The sequence below is a fragment of the Ipomoea triloba genome, chromosome 12 (assembly GCF_003576645.1).
Source record: "Ipomoea triloba cultivar NCNSP0323 chromosome 12, ASM357664v1".
Classification (NCBI taxonomy): domain Eukaryota; kingdom Viridiplantae; phylum Streptophyta; class Magnoliopsida; order Solanales; family Convolvulaceae; genus Ipomoea; species Ipomoea triloba.
The window spans coordinates 21,833,380-21,856,906 of NC_044927.1; the positions used below are offsets into that span (position 1 = coordinate 21,833,380).

At 35.7% G+C, this 23,527-nt stretch overlaps 3 protein-coding genes across 7 annotated transcripts; all 3 read left to right on the top strand.

Annotated features, from left to right (window-relative positions):
* The first annotated feature begins 537 nt into the window (after window positions 1–537).
* On the top strand, window positions 538–8,384 carry LOC116000269 (beta-adaptin-like protein C). The gene is made up of 15 exons (XM_031240323.1): window positions 538–794; window positions 1,510–1,707; window positions 2,822–2,935; window positions 3,084–3,334; window positions 3,600–3,735; window positions 3,955–4,134; window positions 4,255–4,347; window positions 4,435–4,646; window positions 4,725–4,788; window positions 4,919–5,098; window positions 5,737–5,829; window positions 6,226–6,626; window positions 6,846–7,035; window positions 7,155–7,358; window positions 7,804–8,384. The coding sequence occupies exons 1-15, from the start codon at window positions 708–710 to the stop codon at window positions 8,101–8,103; spliced, it is 2,703 nt and encodes a 900-aa protein (XP_031096183.1). The 5' UTR covers window positions 538–707; the 3' UTR covers window positions 8,104–8,384.
* Window positions 8,385–9,328: 944 nt separating this feature from the next.
* On the top strand, window positions 9,329–15,267 carry LOC116000297 (serine/arginine-rich splicing factor SR45a-like). Of its 4 annotated transcripts, XR_004094085.1 has the most exons (8): window positions 9,329–9,476; window positions 9,644–9,671; window positions 9,771–9,866; window positions 10,845–10,956; window positions 12,804–12,953; window positions 13,091–13,327; window positions 13,686–13,749; window positions 14,859–14,937. XR_004094085.1 is itself a non-coding variant. In XM_031240366.1 (7 exons), the coding sequence occupies exons 2-7, from the start codon at window positions 9,649–9,651 to the stop codon at window positions 15,002–15,004; spliced, it is 591 nt and encodes a 196-aa protein (XP_031096226.1). In that variant the 5' UTR covers window positions 9,331–9,476; window positions 9,644–9,648; the 3' UTR covers window positions 15,005–15,267. The 4 variants fall into 4 exon arrangements, 2 of the variants coding, with proteins under 2 accessions (XP_031096226.1, XP_031096227.1); XR_004094086.1 differs by lacking the exon at window positions 14,859–14,937 and having other exon boundaries at window positions 13,091–13,264; XM_031240366.1 differs by lacking the exon at window positions 13,091–13,327 and having other exon boundaries at window positions 9,331–9,476; window positions 14,859–15,267.
* Window positions 15,268–17,044: 1,777 nt separating this feature from the next.
* On the top strand, window positions 17,045–23,437 carry LOC116000271 (AT-rich interactive domain-containing protein 2-like). 2 transcript variants are annotated; one of them, XM_031240328.1, is made up of 4 exons: window positions 17,045–17,402; window positions 17,501–18,914; window positions 22,212–23,072; window positions 23,189–23,437. In XM_031240328.1, the coding sequence occupies exons 2-4, from the start codon at window positions 17,574–17,576 to the stop codon at window positions 23,225–23,227; spliced, it is 2,241 nt and encodes a 746-aa protein (XP_031096188.1). In that variant the 5' UTR covers window positions 17,045–17,402; window positions 17,501–17,573; the 3' UTR covers window positions 23,228–23,437. The 2 variants fall into 2 exon arrangements, with proteins under 2 accessions (XP_031096188.1, XP_031096187.1); XM_031240327.1 differs by having other exon boundaries at window positions 17,048–17,402; window positions 22,209–23,072.
* Window positions 23,438–23,527: the final 90 nt, after the last annotated feature.

Consider the following 23,527-nt stretch of genomic DNA (forward strand, 5'->3'; position numbering starts at 1 on the left):
TACTTTATTGTTTATACTTTGTTAACCGCGAACGATACCAATTTTTGACTTGTAAATTATAATTATATAATTATTTATTATTATGAAATCTTTTCTTTAATATTCATAAATTAAAGCTATATTTGATAAAATTTATAGTTTATTTTAAATTACAAATAAGCTTTGTTTAATTAGTATCCCCTCCGTCCCATTTTATGTGTCTAGTTCGGTTAACGAGGCTTGACTGAAGTTATTTTTAATCCAATTTTTCATAATATTAGTTTAGTATTAATATTCAAAATTTATATATTTAGAAAGTACACTAAAAGTACTATTAAACACAAAAAAATAAAATTTAAAAATAAGTAAAAAAATGTTAAAAAAATAAACAAAGAAGAAATGGTTGATTTGACCCATAAATAGTAACTAAGACAGATAAAATAAGACATAAGGAGTACAATATATGAAGAGATTAAAATAATACGGAGCAATTTATTTTAAAACGTTACCACTGGTCCAATCTGGCCTGTGTACTCTAGCGCATTGCAGTTTTTATTAAAGGCTGGAGGTTTTAGTCTGCGGTCCGCCCGCCCCGCCAAGTTGCTATAAACTTTTGACGAAAAGTCGAAAACAATCGCAGATTTCCATTTCACCGGATACGCTCTTGCATCAGCTTATTGCTTCCCCTTTCTCCCCCGCCGGGAAGCTCGAGTGGAGTGATTGGAGAGATGAGCGGCCACGATTCGAAATACTTCTCTACCACGAAGAAGGGTGAGATCCCCGAGCTCAAGGAAGAACTCAATTCTCAGTACAAGGTCACCTCTCTCACTGCTCTCTAACATTCATTCATCCACAATACATATGCGGACACGTATATTGCGCATGAGTGAACTTGAATTTCTGACGTGATTTAGCTGTGCGTTTGATCTCCATGACCTGCGATGTTGAATTGGATGCTTTTTTGATATTTTCCGTGCTGATTTAGATTAGCTGCGGCCAGATCTAGCGGTGCTTTAAATTGAATCGGTCAAATGCATAGTTCGAGGATTTGGATTAATATCGATCTGAATAATTGAAGTGGCTCCCTTCTATTTAATTGTTTTTTCAGATTACTGTTGTATTCTGTGAGGACGTCTAAATTTAGTGGCATAGGAATTGAGGAAATTATGGAAAAATTGGAAATGTATTGCATTTGTCTACTCCTTTTTAATTTGCATACTTAGTTTTATATATAGTTGGGTTTATAGTGATGTGAATTTGATGAAAATTTAACTAAGGAACAAATCAGCAAATTGAAAAGGTCCTCCATTTCAAATTTGGTTTCTGAAATTCAACTTATTAGAGATAAGCTAGTAGCCTAATACTCAAATTCATTTCATCTTTCATGACCTTACTGGTTGTCATTTATTCCACACCGTAAGAGGTTGGACAAATCCAAATTGCATTAGATGTCATGGCAATCAATCTGCTAATGTGAAACCAGTTCAGGATAATCAAGTGCTTTTTCCTTACATTTTTAATGGGTTTCAGGATAAAAGAAAAGATGCTGTCAAAAAGGTGATTGCTGCTATGACCGTTGGCAAGGATGTTTCATCTCTATTCACAGATGTTGTGAATTGTATGCAAACAGAAAATTTGGAGCTCAAGAAGCTAGTTTACTTATATCTTATCAATTATGCTAAAAGCCAGCCTGACCTTGCAATACTTGCTGTAAATACATTCGTGAAGGTAGGAAACCTTGATTCTCAGTCCACCCAATGCTATAACTTCCATTGGAATATTCAACAATGGGAAAAATGTACTATTATGATGATATTACAAATGAAAAGTACTAGTGAAAATTGAAAAGAAGTGGAAGTATAAACATTCATGGGAAATTTAGGCGTTAACATATTCAGGATATTTTATTCTATTTTTTGAAAGGGAAAGGAAGAGGGTTAAGGAGTGAAAACTAAAATCTAAGCTTTCACTGGAAATTTATGCCTTGTGTGTGTGTAATATATTTGGAAGGGGGGAGGAGAGGGAATTAAGTGGTAGTGCACAAGGTATGAGTTGCAAGGATTAAGGATGTGAAGAATGGGATGTGATAGCTATGTTTAATTGGTTCCAGTAGCTATACGAGAGAAGACAGTGAATTATTTTTTCAGGTTTATTATTAAATGTGAGAGCACACTATCATATTAGACATTTGCAGATCATTGTTTATTGATAAAAATGTAATATATGGGCTATAATTTATTAAAGCAAGAAAGATGAAGAGAAACAGCTTCTACTTAGATCTTTATGGACACGGGTTATAGGTTTGATTGCATCAGTATTCTTCGAACATTCTCACAATCTCACAGCTCAGCATTATCAAATTCAACAATGAATATTAACTTTTATCTTCCATTGAGCTATCTTTTATTTCTAAATACACTGTTTTGCCATAGATTTATGAGTATTGGATCAATCTGGATACTCTCCACTCTGATAATTGATGCGGATGCAGACTTATTATTGGTTGTTTTTCAAGTAATGCTTTTAAAATCACCATAGTGTGTTGTTAGTTGTTACACAGCTTGTTTAATGGCATATCAATCCTTACTCATAAATCTATTCAGCACAGAATATTAATTTTAATCTTCCATTAAACTCTCTTTTATTTTTAAATACACAATGTTTTTTCCATTGGTTTATGAGTATTGGATCAATCTGCATACTCTCCATTCTGCTAATTGTAGCAGATGTAGACTTGCTATTCGCTATTTTTTAAGTAACGTTTTCAAAATGACCTTAGTGTTGCCACACAGTTTGTTTAATGGCATAGCAAGGAGTTACCATATCGTGAGCATTTTTGCAGGATTCTCAGGACCCAAATCCTCTCATTCGTGCTTTGGCTGTACGGACAATGGGATGCATTCGTGTTGACAAAATCACTGAATATTTATGTGATCCCCTTCAGCGGTGTCTCAAGGTCCTTTTTAGTTTTTATTTCTAGTTTAGAAGTTAAACCTTCCATGTTTGATAATTTTTTGCATATTATTGGCTCTAGGAAAATGACTACTTAAATGGATTGAGGTTTAGCTAAATAATGCCATTTTCTTTCATTTTCTTTTCGTCAGGATGATGACCCTTATGTTCGAAAGACAGCAGCTATATGTGTTGCTAAACTTTATGACATAAATGCTGAGCTTGTTGAGGATAGAGGCTTTCTGGAAGCTCTCAAGGACCTCATATCTGACAACAATCCTATGGTTGTTGCAAATGCTGTTGCAGCGCTTGCAGAAATTCAAGAGAGCAGTAGCAAACCCATCTTTGAGATCACCAGCCACACACTATCAAAGCTTCTGACTGCTCTAAATGAATGCACTGAGTAAGTTTTTACAAATGTGGTGGTATTTTTACAGCTGAAAAAGGACTGTGTTATCGGTTCACAACTAATGATTTTGGCTACTGAGCTTGTTCGACTACTAGTTATTTGACATAGATCTTTTAGCAATTTAACTAGATACAACAAGCAACTTATAAAAAAGAAACCAAAAAAAGAAAAAAAACGAAAAACAAAAACAAAAAGAAGATATGAAGTCTAGTACTTGTTTTCTCTCTCTATTACTGAGAAATAAGGATCACGCATGTAGGTGGGGTCAAGTGTTTATATTGGATGCACTTTCCAAGTACAAAGCAGCTGATGCCCGTGAAGCTGAAAACATAGTGGAAAGAGTCACTCCACGACTACAGCATGCAAATTGTGCAGTTGTGCTTTCAGCCGTTAAGGTGATATTCTTTAGTATTTGCTTGATTAATTTACTATTGTTTTTCTTATTATTGTTGGTGTCTTAGTTCTGCCCTTTTGTGTATATTGTTTGTACAGTATGAATGAAAATAGAAAGCCTAGATTTCCCTGCTTATGAAATAAATTGTGTCTGTCTTTTGACTTTTTCTCCCTTTTTGTAAAGGATATCTTGTTCACTTCATCTTTTTATGGCAAGGCAGATGATTCTTCAACAGATGGAACTCATCACCAGCGCTGATGTTGTTCGAAATCTTTGTAAAAAAATGGCTCCTCCTCTTGTGACATTGCTTTCTGCAGAACCTGAGATTCAGTATGTTGCATTAAGAAATATAAACCTCATAGTACAAAAGCGGCCTACAATTCTTGCCCATGAAATTAAGGTTATGCGGTTTATTATTAGCATAGCTGTATCTCACTACTTAGCATAAACACATAGTGCTTTCTGTAATAGTCACTGGAGTAAAGGTGTTCTTGCAACATCATTTCTACTTTTCCTGTAGGTGTTCTTTTGCAAGTACAATGATCCTATTTATGTGAAGATGGAAAAGTTAGAAATCATGATAAAGCTTGCATCAGACCGAAATATAGACCAGGTCAAGATACTTCCTTTAAAATTAGTCTGCTTTCTTCTGAGAGTTTTGTTTTTGTTGTGTTTTTTCTCAAGAAATGCTCCTTTACAGGTTCTCTTGGAGTTCAAGGAATATGCTACTGAAGTAGATGTTGAGTTTGTCAGGAAAGCTGTCCGTGCTATTGGACGCTGTGCCATCAAATTAGAGAGAGCTGCTGAGCGTTGTATTAGTGTCTTACTTGAGTTGATTAAAATTAAAGTTAACTATGTTGTTCAGGAAGCTATTATAGTAATCAAAGACATCTTCAGAAGATATCCTAATACGTATGTTTCTAAATCATGTTTTCTAGATTATATACCATTGAGTAATTATTAATGCTATCTCTTTCCTTTTTCCTTCAGATATGAGTCCATCATTGCCACACTTTGTGAGAGTTTGGACACTTTGGATGAGCCAGAGGCAAAGGTACTGTTTGGCTCTTCTTTTAAGATTGAATTTTTACTTCAAAAACTATGTACTTTTTCAGCTTTCTAACTTTATTATACTTCAAAAACTATGTACTTTTTCAGCTTTCTAACTTCTGTATTAGTGACAGGCATCAATGATCTGGATTATTGGTGAATATGCTGAGAGAATTGACAATGCAGATGAACTCCTTGAGAACTTTTTAGAGAGTTTCCCTGAGGAACCTCCACAAGTCCAGTTGCAGTTATTGACAGCAACAGTCAAACTATTCCTTAAGAAGCCAACTGAAGGCCCGCAACAGATGATTCAGGTATTTCTTATTGCCTTGTGCTGTATGGTAAGGGGCCTTTACATGGTCTTTTGAATTATGGTTTTACTGATTTTGACTTTGGCCTTACCACTGGCATTGTTTAGTGTTTTAAAATTCTACCTTTGGACTACCTTCCTTGAGCATCACTATCAGTTATTAACCGTTTTTGGACCACTGTGTATCTTACTTTCTACTGAATTTGGCTTTGGTTTGTTTCTGGAAAGCACAGGACAGCTATAGAAAGTAACCACGTCTTAACTCTGTTGTTGGCACATGTTTGCCTAAGTGTCATGTGAGCAATGTTGCATATTAGATATTTAACTATTTAAGAACTACTGTTGTTTCAGGCACATATGCAAATGCACTCATTCCGTCACAAAGTTTAAAATATTTTGTTTTATTTATGGTTTCATGAAATATGGTTAATATTGTTTAGTTTATTATACAGACAGATTTGCACTTACACTATTTTACTTTTATTGCTACCCTGTAATCCAATGGAACTTCAGAATGTACATTTTGGTTTATAAATTGCCAACTTGGAAGTGCAAGTCTGGTTTCTTTGTAAGGGAGAAAGATGCATTACTATTTCAATATAATAAAATTTATTGAGTATTTTAATATGATTCCAATTATAGGTTGTCCTGAACAATGCCACTGTGGAGACAGACAATCCAGATTTGCGAGATCGTGCATACATATATTGGCGTCTTCTTTCTACTGATCCTGAGGTATGCATGGTTTTCTATCTATTTCTACAGCGATGATTCTATCGTTTTTAATTTGTCTAGGAGGTTACAAACCCCTCTTCTATGGTACTATATTATTGAAACATTATATGCTAACTTTGAGCTCAGATCCTCCTCTATTTCAGAAATAGCAATATCTATCAAATTTCTGTGTTATTAAATTAGAAGTTTTGGTTATTCCGTCTCTCATCATCCCTGATGTTTAAACCTTTTGTTGAAGATTTTTAATGGGAACTTCCATTTTCAATTTTTACTAATGAGGCCATGTCAAGTGGTTATGGTTTAATATTTTAGTCACAGTAACATTATTCATTAATCTGAATGGACTTTAGTCCCATATGACATCTACTTAAAGGTGGCTTCTTTCATATCTTGCAGGCTGCAAAGGATGTTGTGTTAGCTGAAAAGCCAGTGATCAGTGATGATTCAAATCAACTTGACCCTTCTCTCCTTGATGACCTTCTTGCGAATATTGCTACTTTATCTTCTGTCTATCATAAGCCTCCAGATGTATTTGTTACTCGTGTGAAGACCATCCAGAAAGCAGAGGATGATGAGTATCCTGAGGGGTCTGAAGCAGGGTATTCTGAATCGTCTGCTCATTCAGTTGATAGTCGTGCTTCATCTGCATCTTCTTCAAGTAATGCTCCTCATCCTGCCACAAGACAGTTGACTACCAAAGCTGCAGCTCCATTAGCCTTGCCTGACTTGCTTGACTTGGGATTGGAAAGTAGCAACAGTGCTATTGTGTCTGTTGATGAGCCTGCAATGCCAACTGGGTATGCACGTTTAGTATTATCAAATTAGAGATTGAAGTCATGAACTAAGTAAGATAGGTTACTTGGGCACAGTGAGAGGCTTAAAATATTGATATTTTTAGTCATCTTAAAACACTTTAATAAATGAATTCAGAAGTCTTTTACATTTCAGGAGTATTATATTTCCGGAAAATAGCAAATTTAGATGATAATGTTCATGAGTGCTGACTTTGATTGCAGACCCCCTTTGCCTGTTGTATTACCAGCATCTACTGGTCAAGGTTTACAAATCAGTGCGCAGCTGACGCGTAGAGATGGCCAGATCTTTTACAGCATGTTGTTTGAGAACAACTCCCAGATTCCACTAGATGGATTCATGATTCAGTTCAATAAGAATACATTTGGGCTTGCTGCTGCTGGACCACTCCAGGTAAATGATATTCAATAGAATGCTTTGTTTTCCAATTCAAACATTGAAATTTCAACATTCTTGATAGGATGCCTTTCCTTCTGTGTGCTTTGAGATGTTGATGAGTTTAATTTTGATAGGTATCTCAATTGCAACCAGGGGCATCTGCAAGTACTCTGTTGCCCATGGTTTTGTTCCAAAACATTTCTCCAGGTCCTCCAAGCACCCTTTTGCAGGTTGCTGTGAAAAATAATCAACAGCCAGTGTGGTACTTCAATGATAAGATCTTGTTGCATGTATTATATTCCGAGGATGGCAAGATGGAGCGTTCCACTTTTCTTGAGGTAAAGTAAAGTTTGTCAAATCTGTGTGTATGCATTACATGACAAGATGATGAATTCATGGTATAAGATAATTATGCCTTGTACTTTGGTTCCTCTTACAAGAGGGAATTCTAAAGCCGCATATGAATAGTATAATTGATAACAAGTTCCAACTTTTGGAGCTCGGTTTTTAAGCAAGTTTGATTTTTTAAATTATTACTCTGTTATTTATATGTGTACTAATTTCTGTAATTTGTATTCTGAAGCATAATATATTTTCTATACTAATTAGATAATTAGTAAATATGCTCAATTTATTTGGTTTCAACAATTATTCAAATGTCATTTGAACTTCTGTACTGTTTGTTCTGTTTTTCATTTATTGCTTTGCCACAATTGGTTACTCTACAAGTGGCTTATGTAATAAGTAGTCAGGCTTATAAATCTTTTGCTGTCTATTGTGCAGACATGGAAGTCATTGCCTGATTCAAATGAGATATCAAAGGACTTCCCTGAGGTGGTCATAAACAGTGCGCAGGCCACCCTTGACCGATTAGCCACATACAACATGTTTTTCATTGCCAAGCGGAAGAATTCTAACCAAGACGTGTTGTATCTTTCAGCGAAGATTCCTCGAGGAGTTTCTTTCTTGATTGAGCTCACAGCCACCATTGGAAGTCCTGGTCTCAAGTGTGCAATCAAGACTCCTAACCCTGAAATGGCTCCTCTTTTCTTCGAATCTTTCGAGCCTCTACTCAAGAGCTGATAATGTGTCTATCTTCTCCACATCCTTTTCTCTATCATTTGTCTGGCTTTTCTTCTTCTGAGTGGGTCCTCAATTTTCCTTTTGTATGATGCTTAGCTTAGTGAACTTCCTACCCGCATCCCTTTCAACTCTCAGTCCAATTTTATTCATTTCAAACATTTTTAGGAATTGAATTTTTGTAGGCCTCATGCAAAATGTTACTGTATTAAAAGTTTACCCTTGAAGTCCCAAATTTATTTCACATTCATCAAATTTGATTGGAGGACCTCAAATTTATATTACACACACCTTACCATTTGAACTAACCTTGATGTTACTTTTGAATTTTGATATACGTTTGAGAACTAACCAAATTGGTAAAGGTGACCATAGCTCAGTTTGAATTACCAGAACCAAATCTAGCCTGAATCGTAGGTCTAGTGTATAAAAAATGGCTGAGCAACTCAACTATTGCCTCACTATGGGCAAGTTGAGCTATAACCAATTACTCTAGTAACTTTACAACCTTCTTGTATTTTAAATGAAATAAGGGTGTGGAGGCAATTTCTAGAAAATAGTTTCATTTTTAGTGTTTCGTTGTATTCTGAAAAACTGTCTTAATGTGTACGGTTCATTTTTTGGAAAATGAATAAAATTGTATAATTAAACATTTTAATTATTTTTATTTAGAATATAAAATTATTTATAATAATATTAAAAATAATTTTATTTATTAAAAAAAAAAACCTCTAGTTTTCACCGCAAACCAACGTTATCATTGTTGGAAGGATTTTGGAAAATGACTTTTCCCAAATTTTGGTGGAAGTCATTTTCCTCCAAAAAAAAAAGCTTTTTCGAAGTCAACGAAAAATGATTTCCGTTGACTTAATTTTCCAGACACATCTAAATACTGATCATTTTTCGGGTTTACATACACACCCTAAAATTAATTGGCAAAGTTAGAATTGTCATCTAATATAACACAAGTTATTTTATTTATACTTCCCCAATTAAATATAATTTTCTGAATTCACTTCGTAATTAACACTTACATACTTAAAATTCAATTCGTTATTTTAGAAGAATTAAGTTCTTGATTAGTTTTAGAGGATTTTGTAAGAAATAAAACTAGAAAATTAATGGTGAGTTAGTGCTTTGGGGGCAATTGCAGGCTTTAGGTTCGGGTAGTTAATCTTGTTGGCATTTCAAGACCTTAATGTGTATTTATTTTTCATATAGAAAACAAAAAATGGAATTTTTCCAACAGGGCCGAGAGAGATATTCAGATATCTATTATCCATATTGACGTACCTCTCGTGTAAACCCGTTTTCCTTAAAAGGCTATTCCGTCGGAGATAGTTGCTCGGAGCTTTAACTCATCCGGACTCGATCAGGTTCAGGTTCACTCCTTTTTTGTCTCTTCTTCTTGAAATTTTTTATTCATTTCTGTTCTAAGCTTTCCTCACAGACTTGGCGCCATCATCAAGCACAGGAATTGTCTCTAATTTACGGATTTCTCTATTGTTTCTGACTCGTAAATTGTTTACATCTTTTTTCTCAGAGGCGATGGGTTATACCAGAGTTGAGAGGTGTGCTTCATCTCTCTAACAATTTTGGTTTTGAATTTTTTGTCATCGGAGAAAAAATATTATTCCGAGTTTTCAAAATTGCATCTGTATCGCTCGCAGGCCTGCTTCACCGCCCAAGTCGCCATCCCCAGTTAAAGGTCGTAGGTCTAGGTCGAGATCGAGATCATTATCAGCCTCGAGGAGAAGCCGCTCAAGGTATTATTGCTAATAACTTTTAAAATGTTAATTGTGTTTAAGCTGTTTGTGTCTTAGTGCGTTGAATGTTACTCTATACCAATTTTGCATAGAATACTTCTCAGGAGAAACCATATAGGTAGAGCTTTACTGTATGGAGGAACTCCTGTACCTATATCTGGTTTATTTATTTATTTAATTTTAAAGGCCATTGCGTTTAGGGTTTATTTTTAAAGCTATTACTCTTTCCTCTCACCCTCTTATGATACCCACCATTCATGGCAGCTTAGCTGAGTAATTCCCGGCCCAGCCACATGAATGAGAACCAACAAGAGCCTTACTCTTTTCAGAGTATCGTCCCCCAATTCCCTCGAACATGAAGCCCCAACTTCTCTTGGCTGCCCCGCCCCTCATCATATTGTTAACCATTTTCAGCTGCATGATCAGGACCCCTCCTCTCTCCTCCAGCTCACTGCACTGACGCCACTGGATACTCCTTGGCTAGTTACTACACTTTGCGTGGGTTCTCTTATGGGAGAGGGACATAGAGGTCAAGCGCATTTGGGCTTTAATTTTTTAATTTTTTTTTTAAATTTTATTTTAACAAAACCTAAATACAAAGAAATGACGAATTCATGGGAGTTAAATTTTATGTCAAACACATTTCCCAAATCTATTTGTCATTAAAACATTCTTTGACTCAAATGCATTGTCCTAACTAATTTTGCCTATTTGTGTCTATGGTTCAAGATCTGACTATTTTTGCGCAGGCGACTGTAATTCTGGCTATTTTCAATAAAAATTCCTCCAATACCTAACATGTGATGATTTTAGATGGAGTAGTGGAATTAAAATCTGCAGGGGTCAATAGTTATATGCACTGTATACTTCTGTGAGCTGATTGCATTCTTGCAGATGCTATATGCATGTGTCATTTGAAACTTGGGAGTAGTTGCTTTCCTTAGCATTTCATGTGAAACATAAACTTTATTACTCCAGGAGCCGTGATGCTGAAGTTGCTACCAATCCTGGAAACAACCTGTATGTGACTGGCCTATCAACAAGGGTTACAAGCAGTGATCTTGAGAAGTTCTTTAGCAGTGAAGGGAAGGTATGCCCCCTTAATATTTGAGCAACAATCGGGTAAATTACCTTTTGTTCTTGTTACGAAAGTCAAGAGAAGATTTCTGAATATGTTGTATATAGGAAAAGAGAATACATAACCCTATAAATACATGTCAGAAGACTTCTAATAAGGAAAAAAGTTTCCATATGACTACCTACTCAAATCCTTATAAATCTCCAGGCTGCCTAATATATGTAGGTTCCATATTACTTGTACATTCCATAACACTCCCCCTCAAGTTGGAGCATAGATATTAATCATGCTCAACTTGTTGCACAAATAACTAAGTCAAATCGCATTTAGGACACTCCCCTCAAGCGAAAGCTTTGGATGCCACCAAAGTGGACTGAACAAGCCGGTGCTTGGACGCCACCAATACCATGAGCAAACACCGGGTGAACTCAAAGTGGACCAAACAAGCTTGGGATTGGACCCTCCCCTGAACCAGAAGCTTGGATGCTACCAATACCACGGGGAAACACCAGGTGAACACAAAGTGGATAGAACAAGCTTGGGATTGGACCCTTCCCCTGAACCGGAAGCTTGGACGCCACCAATACCACGGACAAACACGGTTGAACACAAAGTAGACCAAACAAGCTATGACTCACAAAGTGAAGAAGACAATATCCGTAAAGGAGGACACAATTTCTTTACCAACGGAAGGGAAGCATGCCCCAAACGACAATGAGCATCAAAAAGGGGTGACAACACCAAAACAAGCAACGGACTCCAACTTAGCAAACTCAGCAGCAGAGATCAAGACCGACTTGGCAGATGCATCAAACCTATTTTCCGCCATATCCAGACGAAAAAAAAAAGAGATCACAAAGTACACAAAATTCAAGCTTGAATGTGTACGAGACAAAGTGACTGTGAAGCAAAAAATCAGTGACAACGCAATGGTCCAAACCAAGTCCAGATCCAAGGCAAATAGACTCAGACGACTCAGGAACCAAATCGTTTTCTGGTCGCTGGAGGAGCCTCATGTGCCGGCGTGTGGGAGAGTGGCAGCGGAGGGTGGCGGCACGTGAGGCTCGCGCGCTGGTCAAAGCTTCGTTGAAATTTCCAGGCAAGGTCTCCGAACACTGGCGCTCCTCCCTAGGTCAGGGGTGACGACAACAGAGTGAAAACAAAAAATTTATCGTAAAGGCTCAGATACCATATTATGAAAGTAAAGAAAAGATTTTTGAATATGTTTTATATAGGAAAAGAGAATACATAGCCCTATAAATATATGCTAGAAGAGGGAAACAAGTTCCCATATGACTACCTACTCAAATCTCTATAAATCTCCAGGCTGCCTAATATATGTAGGTTCCATATTACGTGTACATTCCATAACAGTTCTAAAAGAAAAAAGAAGACAGCCTAGCCTTAATGAGTTGCAATAGAATGAAACCAATTGAAAGTGTTTCACTGTTTTCCCTTTAATGGGCCTGTCTAAGAACCTGAACCATCATAATATGGTGCCTTATAATATTTACTTTTCAGTTTAAAACTCTTGCATTGGATAGTGTTGAACTATAGATGTAGAGTTAGAAGGGGAAAATGGCATTTTTCCTGTCAAAATGTTTTTGGCCTACACGTTACCGGGCTGATGGAGGATAAATATAAACTAATAAATGTATATACTAATTCTAACTTCTTTAAATTGAAACGGAACATATCTTTTGATAAGTAGGACAGAATTTTCTCCCTAAACTTGAACCAAAAAGTGATCATATATTTGCTTATAGCATTGGGTCTAAATTGATGTTCCTTATGAAGCAAGACAAGATTTCTGCAATCCAAAAAATTGTTTCAGTTGTGAATCAGCTGTATGATTTCAGGTTGTTGAGTGCCATCTCGTTACAGATCCTCGAACGAAAGAGTCTCGTGGGTTTGGTTTTGTTACGATGGAGACAAATGAAGCTGCAGATCGATGTGTTAAGTATCTAAACCGCTCTGTGCTGGAGGGTCGGCTTGTTACTGTTGAGAAGGTAGATTTTCCTTTCAATCTTCAACAGTGTCTGATATTTTACATCATGGCCGTGCCTGAATTATTTGTGCTCAGCAACTTATTAAATTTTAGCTCTGCTTATCTTCAGAATTGTTGCCTGATAAATTTTGGCAGCAGGTTTGGTTTGTGTAACTCCATCGAATTCGAACTCTAAGCTCTAAAGTCTAAATCGTTGAACCTATCCTTTCGCAACTTTCGTCTGCATCGACACACTGAATTCATCGAATGAATTTGCTATTCCCAGAGGGTCGCTTGCCCTTAATCTCTTCATCAGTAACAGTCACTGACATAGTAAACAAATCATGCTGCTTCAGTTTTTTGGTTATGTTTTGTACTCTATTTGTCCTGTTGAAGGTTTGTGTCTTACCCCTGCCCTGAAACAAGAATAATGACGTAGATCTAGTATGAAAGTTTGAAAAGATTTTATTCCATTTCTTTTTGTTGGTTTTTATCTTTCTGTTAGGAACAGAAATGACAATGGCGTTATGCAGTGTCAGAAAGTCATGAGGGAGTTAGTAGTTTGCTGTAGTTAGTGCAGTTTGAGAAGTCTGTATGTCTGCAAAATATTCCACCCTCATTTTAGCTGCAGTTTTCTCTACATATTTGAAACTTAAGACTCTCTTAGTGTTGTGCGATATTTTGCAGATGAGAAACTGACTAGTTAGTTATTTATTTATCTTGATACTACCACCTGATTTGTTTGTATATACAGGCTAAGAGAAAACGAGGTCGGACACCAACTCCTGGAAGATATCAAGGTGTGAGAAATACACGAGGTATGAATGTGTTTAAGATAATTATAAAAGGGAAAAGGACCAAATATTCCCTCGATCTATTTAAGAAAGTTCAATTGCACCTTTAAACTGAAAAGAAAAAACTTCATATAAACCCTTGAGTTCTTGAAAAAAATTGCAATTAATCCTTTTTTAAAAACTATAAATGACCAGTGACAGTAGGTTATTGATGAGTTGGTAGGTTATGTGTCTAATTTTTACTGATTTTTTTTCTTAAAAAAATTAATTTATTGACATTTCTACTTGAAACACATTTTAAGATGATATCAAAACACTAAAAGAAAAAAAAATTGACTCACACTTGAGAGCACATCTTGAGGATAATTATAAAAATAACAAATGTGTATTATCACTCACCTTTGAAATATAACACATACTTCAATAGATGAATATGTGCAAGCATTTCAGAATACTTGTCACATTTTAGTTTTTATCAGCACTATTGTTTTTGTCAAATATAGTGCCATTTTATATTAGTTACCCCACAGTTCTCTTGTTGTTTGCAGTGATTATTAAGGAATGGAGATCAATTTTATTATCTTAAATGCCACATTAAATTTCCCTCCTTGGCCCTAATTTTTATTGGGAGCAAACTCCACTTTTATTCCTTGAATGTTGTGGCATTGTCACATTTAGTCCTGCTCTTTTAATTTTGTCACATTACATCATTAACTTTCATTTATTTGTCACGAAGTTGTCCTCTTTTTTAAAATTTTGTTATTCTACCATTTAATAAATATGGCTAACAAGTAATTTCATCATTCAATTAAAAAAGTTTACATGAATGAGAGAAATTACATGTTGGGGCAAGACTACAAGAGGCTTGAATGATGTTAGTCATCTTTATTAGACGGTGAAATGACAAAATTTTAAGAAGAGGACTAATAGTGGCAAACAAATAAAAATCAAAGATGTAATGAGGCACAATTAAAAGAATAAAACAATATGTGGTAATGCCACAATACTTGAAGACTAAAAGTGGAATTTGCTCTTTTTATTGGATTCCATAATTCTTTGATTTACTTAAACATGGGATGTTGTAAGTATGTGTAGCACTCCACGTATAGTACTAATGTTGCTTTCTTATGCAGGATCTGATCGAAGACGATCTCGTAGCTACTCACCCCGCCGACGGCACGACAGGGATTCATATTATGGGGACCGACGAGGAAGGTCACGGTCGCCATATAATAGGAGGGATGATGACCATGGTTCCTATAGAAGGCACCGGGACTAATACAAATCACCTAGAAGCAAGGGCTGCACGAGAGGCCGTGGGTTCAGCTTGTGTTTTTACAATTTCCTGGATGCATTTCTGTGGACTTGTGGTGCTTTCAAATATATTAGATATTCCTAGTACTATTATGTTGCTCTTTTCTGACAGTCTACAATTGTAATGGATTGAACAATTCTCTTAGGTGTGGATTGGTTAAGTGCGCTTGCATGCAAAACACTGTTAGTCTTAACTTCCGGGAGTCGACATTTTCAATTTTTGGTGCAGATTTCAGTGTCATAGACTAATTTTAAAACTAACTAGGTCTATAAGACTTTACTTATCGTTTACCTTCATTTTCTCAAAGAAATGAAAGGGAGCTCCGTGGATTGGCCACCTCTTTGATTTATAGGAAAGGAAAGTCTGCAATGTTTATAACTGATTAGCTCAAATCAAGACATCTTTCACGAAGAATTGAACTTGAAATATTATTATTACTAAGTCAAATATTTGACTAACTTAGTTGGGGTTGTCCTTTATAGATGGTCACTTGACTAGATATATTCTTGTAGATGAGATGAGGCTTTGTTAGTTGGGTTTGCCCCTATAGATGGTCACGGCTAGATATTATTGTAGATGAGAAGTGGCTTTCGATGGTTAGGCAATTGGGGCAAGGCTATGTTAGTTAGAGTTGCCCCTATTGATGGCCACTTGATTAGACATATTCTCGTAGACGAGATAAGGCTTTGGTGGTTAAGTGATTGAGAATAAAAGCTTCTAGGTCGAAAAATATGTATATTAATAATACTATATGGTCTAAAGGGCTTTTGATACCACTAAATTTTGGATTTGGAAATACAATAAAATTGGTGGTTGAAGACTTCAAATTATAAAGAAGTTAGTTGAGCTCTTGTGAAATGGTGATATTTAATACGATCTTTTTTACTCTTGTACAATTGTAGGAATTAGTATTTATAGTGAAGTTGATACTTTTACACATAATCTACATGCAAATGTGACAATCCATTATTGGCCCAAAAGAACAACTGAGGTGATGGTGCAAGTTGAATTGCTTGCAAGTAGACGTGATGTCTATAAGCTGTCTTTATCTTTAAAATACTTAGTACGCTATCCCAAAATAGAGATTTCGTTTATTATCTTTATCTTTCAAATAGTACAATTTGATTGACTTGCTACAACCGATCACTTGTAGAGCTCAAATATCAATTTACCAACATAGAAAAAAATATTGCAACTCATTATTGGCACAAAGGAGCAACTAAGGTGATTGGGCAAGTTGAGTTGCTTGCAAGTAGGAGTGATGTCTATAAGAGCATCCACATCTGTGGATTGTTCACAGTTTTTAAGGAAAAAGGTGTCAACATGGAGGAGAGAAGTGCAAAAGAGAGGAGAGAAGTTCATTATGCAAATTAATGGTTTTTTCAAGATTTGGGACCTACAACAAATTTACACCACGATTGTCACACCTACGCCTATCGGGCGCGTGCACTGTCCGACCAATAGAGATTTCATTTGTTATCTTTATCCTTAAAGTAGTACAATTTGATTGACTTGCTACAACCGATAGAGACCTATTTCAATTATCAATTTACCGATCTCAAATCTCAATTAGTTAACTAGGAGGGTTGCCTAACCGATAGAGATTTCATTTGTTATCTTTATCCTAAGTAGTACAGTTTGATTCACTTGCTACAACCGATAGAGACCTATTCTAAATATCAATTTACCCATCTCAAATCTCGATTAGTTAACTAGGAGGGTTGTGATACGGTCAATCTCCATTAGTTAATTAAGAGGGTTGTGATATGGTCTGGCCCATCTAGTTTATAAAGTCTCAAACTATCGACCAACCGTATTCAAAAGGTTTACTAGTACAATTTGATTGACTTGCTACAACTGATAGGAACCTGTAGAGTTCAAATCTCAAATCACTGACCGACTCTTCAAATCCATATTGAATAGGTCCACTAAATAGGTTAACCCTAGCATACCTTTTTGCATAGAAAATCTAATTGAGCTATTTTGAGACGAACCCAACAAAATCTTAAAACCCTAAATTTTAGCCTATAATTATACTTAGTTGGCCTATGATCGAGTGAGTTGTTATTGGTTTAGACTTTAGAAGTCTTATCCTTTCTGTTTAATTCACAAAACCATATATTTTTCTCATATAGATATATATAATTCTCTCGTCAAACTCATTCATTAGCTGTCAAAATTCACTTCTGGTAGTTCTGTATTGATTCTTTCGAAAAAATATTTCCGGAAAATTCCGCCCGTGTCTGGTCGTGGCTCGTCGCCGTTTGGAGAAGAAGAGCTGATGGACTTACCTTAGATTTGATTTATTTATTTATTTCTTTAAAGGAACATATATAAAACGAGTCGAAAAGCGCTGTGCGAGGTAAGAATTTACAGAAAGTGAGCATGTATGGCATTTGCATATGTAAAGATTGTCTTGCATTAGAATTAATCAGTCGTGATGCATTAATTTGTATGCAGATTTGTTCATATGTGTTTGCTTCCAGGCGCACACACACCACACACCTGGAAAAAGTAGAGATTTTCGAAGTTCATGGAAGCATGTTCACATTTGAGAGATGAAACAACACTTGATGAAGATGAAATAGACCATACTTCAAATTGGGGGAATGAGTTTTCTTTGAGGCATACAGTAGAAGATTGGGTTTTTGATGGCTGTAAGAAGAAGCTCAGGTGCTTTTTTGATCAAATACTAGGAGTGTTTCTAAAGGATGTATCTAAGAATAGATGCTTTAGGCCTCTCCCTGTAATGAATGGCAATGGGCAGGAGGTGAATTTGTTTCAACTTTACTCGTTAGTTAGAAGAATTGGTGGATATGATGCAGTTTCAAGGGAAAACTTTTGGGGGTTTGTAGCAGAGGAATGTGGGTTCAGTTTTGGGGATATAGCGTTTTTGAAGTTGACTTACATCAAGTATTTGAATGAATTTGATCAATGGATTCGGCAGCATTGGAGAGAGAGTAGATTGGAGAAAGTAGAAAGTGGACTTGTTAGGAGACTGGAACTGTTGTCAAGGGAGTTGGAGATGAAGTTTAGAAGCTTCTCGTATGAGGGCATAGATGTGAGAAAGAAAAGTAAGAAGTCATGCTTTCTAAAAAATGGTGACAATGGGGGCATGTACCCAGATAAGGGTCAGGTTGACTTGGATTTATTGCCTGTCAAAAATGTTGATAACATCTGCAGTAATGCTAAAGAGAGAGTTATCACGGTTGCTCAAAATAATTGGGATATGAACAAAGATGGAGGGGAAGTTCTTTTTGATGTTGGCATTGCTAGTGTCTCTGATTATGTGGAATCATCCAAGAAGTTGGCTGTAAAAAATGTTGATAAAAATAAAGTTCATAACAATACTAAATTAATAGTTCCCAGTGCTAAAGGCAAGAATTGTTGTGTGGTCTTTGACAGAGAACAACCAATCATTGATGGTAAAAATGATACCGACTATGCAGCATCTGCCAAAAAGATTGTTCAGAAAGTCCTCAATGCAGTTCCGGAATTTTCCCAAAGACAAATTGATGATGACAAAAAATGTTTTACCAAAGACAGTGCTGTTGTTACCTCAGCCAAAAACCTTATTGAGAGAGTCATCAATAAAATGCATTACTTCCCTGAAGAAGTTGAGAAACCAGCAAAGGATGTTGAGGAAATACATACATGGAAGAGAAAACGGGGACCTTCGTGTTTCTCAGGAATGCTTGATTGGGTGACCAATGCTGCAAAATATTCTGATAATCCTGAAATTGGGAAAATTCCTGATTGTTCCATGTGGAGGGATCATAGCAGCAATGAATTTTGGGTCCAGGTTTTATTGATTAGAGAAGTGCTACTGAACAAAAAACATTTCAGGTCAAATTCTGAAGAATCTATCCCCCAGGTATGATCCATTGATCTTTTCTATCTCTGTATATTGAATATTTTACAGCTTCTGAGTTGGATGAATATGTTCCATTACTAGCAAAGGTCTAGTATTTTATTATATTTGTAGTGATTGAATGCAGCATAGATTAATTGCTTTAATTGTTGCATGCAATAGTTTTGTGCTTTTGAATAGGTATGTGAATCCATAGTATTACTACCAATCTTTCATAAAATGTGTGCCCAGACTGAGATCTGCTGATTTTTATTTTTAGTTTTTTTTAGTTTTTTTAGTATTTTTTTTTTTAGTTTTAAAAAAAAAAAAAAAAAATTAATCTTGTCAACTATCAATAATTTATATGTATATGCTCTTAACCTATTAAAAATTGAATTCTCACTATTAAGATAATAGCTTGCTTTTTCCTCAGTGAATAGTATACATGTTTGATTTATCAAACACTAATGTGACGTTTGCTTCATGGAATACATTGGGAATAGAATGTCATTCTGTGAGATAGATCTATTCCGCTGTTTGGTTCGGTTTTTACAACAAAGAATATACTTCCATTGAATGGGTTATTTCCTTTGCAATGGGAATCGCCATTTCCAAGGCCCCCTTGGTATTAGCTATTCCTAGTTCATTAGGAATTGATATTTTTTATTATTTCAAAAATACCCTAATAAACCCTTCATTTAAATACATATATTTCCAAGCTTCCTTCAAGCAATCAAGCTCCTACAATTAATCTATTGACTTCCTATCATTGTTAAGGTACGATAATATGTTTCTATGTTTTCTTCTTTGTTTTTTGTTTTTTGTTTGTTTTTTAATTTTTTTGTATTTTGTTACTTTATGGTTGGTGAGTATGTATATATTTGTATGTGTTTTATTTTGAATATGATTATTTTTGTTATTTAAATGATATTCCTTTTCTATTCCCTGGTCCAACCAAACACGAGAATATGATTCATCCTATAATCGCATGTTTATTCCTATTCTAAACAGTAGAATAGTATAACCAAACAGTAGAATAGTATTCCTTCCTTATTCCATTAATGTTGGAATTCTATTCTATTCCCTTTATTTTTATTCTTGAACCAAACTCCACGTATAACAAAAACATTAGATACCATTGTCATTAGACTTAAAAGGTCATTTTTCGATACTTATAACAATCGCTTTGTAGTTTGTAACCATGAATAAGGATCACCTTGTAGTTTGTAACCATGAATAAGGATCACCTTGTAGTTTGTAACCATGAATAAGGATGTTAGGCATAGGTACACGAAGAACGGGTTATTTGTTTAGAGCAAGGGTAGTACAAAGTGACATGCTGCCGTATAAAATTATTTTAATAAATGAATCTTTATTCCATCTTACATATATTTTTCCATTATGAGTAAAGGGAACATATGAGGGCAATATTGTTGAGGGTTTGATCTGAAATGTTCTCCACTTTAAGTGAAGCTCCTATACATTGTCATATGTGTATCTGGAGGAAGTAGGCTCTGTTGTCATTAGCAATGCATGTCTTGATGATCCATTTTGTTGATTTACCTGAAGGGATTCCTATAAGTGTCTAGGTAATAATCTTTTGACAAATAGTTGCTTCAAGCCTTCAACTATCTGAACTCAGCATAGCTAAGCCTTGATCCCAAACCAATTAGGGTCGGCTGTAGAGATTATGTTTGTACGTTTAGTGCTTTTTAGTATTAGTTCGGGCATAATCCCTTGCACTAGCACTAGCATGCCTTTTAATACTAGGTTTACCCCAATAAGTTTTGCTTCAACTTTCTCCTTGTAGATTATTAAAGAAGAAGACATAGTATTGATTCAGCATGCTAGTGGAATGCTATTTCAGTTCTCTTAGAGGTGCTTGTTTGAGTGTTTGATAGTTGTTTTTTGAGGTTTTAATGAGTTTGAGTTCTTTTTCTTTGTTACACTTGGGATGCGCTCTCCTCTTTGTGTAGGGATGGTCGTCAGCCTTCCTTTTTCCTTTCTTTTTCTTCTTTTATGTGTATAGAAAGCACCCGATTGTGGTGCTCTAGTTCCAATATTTACCAAGTAATTTTAATAATTGTATGCAGGTTGTACAATCCTATGTACATGCTGATGACCCTTATTGTAGTCTAAGGTGAGATCTCATTGAATTAGAGGTCAGGGCTTCAAATAATAATAATATTGAGAATAACAACAATATTAACAAGTTCAGAAAATGGCTCTAACTTCTGCACTTTTTTCCCTTTATTCTTTTACGTGATTTTTTGGGCTAAAAAGCAAAGTTATTTACAGTTACTCTAGGTAATAGGATTACCTTTTGAAAGGTAATGTGAGATTACAAGAATGTAAGATTACCTTGTTTGTTTGGTTAATTTTGTGAGAATGTAATACGAAGTAATAACTTTTTTGATTGAGGCTTATATTTTAGGTTGTATTGCATAATTTTCTTAAATGCTTTCAATATCTGTGTTTGAAATTTACACTCTAGGTTATAGATAAATAAATATACACACACCAATGTATATGTAGATGTATGTATGTATAAAATACATACATACATGTGTATATATGTGTGTTTTTTAAATGGCAAAGATGGAAAATCATACCATATAACCAAGGTAATCTTACAAGTTACAACAGAATTTGTAGAATTGTAGCCCCTAATCCCTATTGAAGATGGGTGCTTGGAGCTTGAGATGCCACCTTGCCTCCGTCCCCAACCATACCTTTTTCTTTAATGTTCTCAAAAATAATAAAAACAACAAAAAGTTGAGGCATTCCACTTCAACCAATTTAATAGTTTGACTAACGGTGTTAGTTTTTGTCCCTAATTTTATCAAATGCTAAAATACAGTGACTAATTGATAAATATTCAGATAGAGCGATTAAAATGGTGCAAAACGATATAGTATAGGGACTTCCTAGGTTCTTTGACTTTTAAGTCCAAATGACTTAGTTGTGCAGTGACTGTTGCCATTTGCCAGTGTGTTTGGGGGCTCTCTCTTCTCTCTAATGAGCTCAAGCTCATCAAAGGTGCTAGAATGAGAAACGGGTACCTTCTACATGGGGAATAATGTTCTGAAATTGATATTTCCTTTTTCATATGGTTTTATTGGTATTGCAAATGCAAACTGGTGTTTACTTGAAAAAGGCATGTTGATTGTGTTGTTTAGAACCAGTCAATTATTCTCAAATCTCAACTCTAGAATGTATAGTTTGAGTTGAAGTTAATTCATCTCATGCATGCACACCATCTTTTTATTTTCTATCTATCTACTTTTAATTAATTACATTTTTTTGTTAAATCCACAGAAGAAGCTCAAAATGCATCCTTCAATGTATGATGATGACAAGCCCAATCATCTATCTGCAGAAAAAACGAGATGTAGCAAAAGAATTTTGTCTTTGACAAAACATGATTCTTGTCCATGCTGTCACTCATGCTCTGCTACTGATAACAAGGCTGTTAGTCCTCAAAAGGGCGAAACAGAAATGTGCCCAAAGGAACCAGAGCCCATGAGAATCGAGCTACCAGCAACAGAAACTGCCAGTGGTATTTCTGATGAAGAGTCAACGGGCCCAGAAGTTTCCGTGGGCCCTCTCTACCAAGCTGAAGTCCCAGAATGGACTGGTGTGATTTGTGAGAGTGATTCCAAGTGGCTGGGCACACGGATGTGGCCTCCAGAAGAAACGAAAAAAACTATCATTGAATCAGATCGTATCGGAAAGGGAAGACGAGGCCGATGTGATTGCAAAACTCCTTCATCTGTTCAATGCATAAGGTTTCACACTGCAGAGAACAGGCACAAATTGAAGCTCGAGCTTGGCCGCTTATTCCACCAATGGAGATTTGACCGCATGGGGGAGGAAGTTTCTCTTTCGTGGACTTCAAAAGAGGAGGACAAATTCAAAAGCTTGATTGGATTACATGCTGCAACTCCAAACAAATTCTGGAATAATGCTGCCAAAATTTTCCCCTCAAAGACAAAGGCAATGTTGGTTAGCTATTACTTCAACGTCTTCCTTATCAAGCGCCGGAGTTATCAAAACCGGGTAACTCCAAACGATATCGACAGTGATGATGACGAAAAAGAGTTTGGGTCAGTAGGTGGGAGCTTAGGTCATGAAGCAATTCATGTTCGAGGCTCCATGCCACTACTGTGCACCGAAAACAAGGTGTGCATCAATCTGGAATAGTATATTACAAGCTAAAACTTTCTTCTTGTTATACAACAGTGTTTTCCTTTTTGGCTAGAATAGTATGTTACAAGATCACTCCCCATTTTTGACAGAAGAAAATGACGGTGGCTTCTACTTGTTGGGAGTTTTGACGCGATGCAACAAGGCTGTAGATGTAGCGGCCTGCTTTAATGTTTGTCCTTAGATAGGCAAAGGTTGAACCATGTAATGTAGTTTCTTGATATAGGAAGTTCATTTTGTGAACTGGTTGGCTTGTGAATATCTCTTTTAGTTTCTGATAAGGGCAGATTATGTTATGAAGTTTTGAAGTTGGTTGAATGAATCAAAATTTTACAGGCAAAGAATTTATACAGGTTTAAAGGAAGATGGCCTTTTAACCTTTTTCACCCACGGATATGGATTGATACAAGTGTTAAAAGTTTAAAACCTTT

Bases quoted from the DNA above. Each gene is read 5' to 3' on its own strand.
- LOC116000269 (XM_031240323.1), top strand. From the start codon at position 708: ATGAGCGGCCACGATTCGAAATACTTCTCTACCACGAAGAAGGGTGAG. The intron at 2,936-3,083 runs GTCCTTTTTAGT...TCTTTTCGTCAG, and splicing joins CCCTTCAGCGGTGTCTCAAG to GATGATGACCCTTATGTTCG. The intron at 7,036-7,154 runs GTAAATGATATT...TAATTTTGATAG, and splicing joins CTGCTGCTGGACCACTCCAG to GTATCTCAATTGCAACCAGG.
- LOC116000297 (XM_031240366.1), top strand. From the start codon at position 9,649: ATGGGTTATACCAGAGTTGAGAG. The intron at 9,672-9,770 runs GTGTGCTTCATC...TATCGCTCGCAG, and splicing joins GGTTATACCAGAGTTGAGAG to GCCTGCTTCACCGCCCAAGT. The intron at 12,954-13,685 runs GTAGATTTTCCT...TTGTATATACAG, and splicing joins GGCTTGTTACTGTTGAGAAG to GCTAAGAGAAAACGAGGTCG.
- LOC116000271 (XM_031240327.1), top strand. From the start codon at position 17,574: ATGGAAGCATGTTCACATTTGAGAGATGAAACAACACTTGATGAAGAT. The intron at 18,915-22,208 runs GTATGATCCATT...TTAAATCCACAG, and splicing joins CTGAAGAATCTATCCCCCAG to AAGAAGCTCAAAATGCATCC. The intron at 23,073-23,188 runs GTGTGCATCAAT...CATTTTTGACAG, and splicing joins TACTGTGCACCGAAAACAAG to AAGAAAATGACGGTGGCTTC.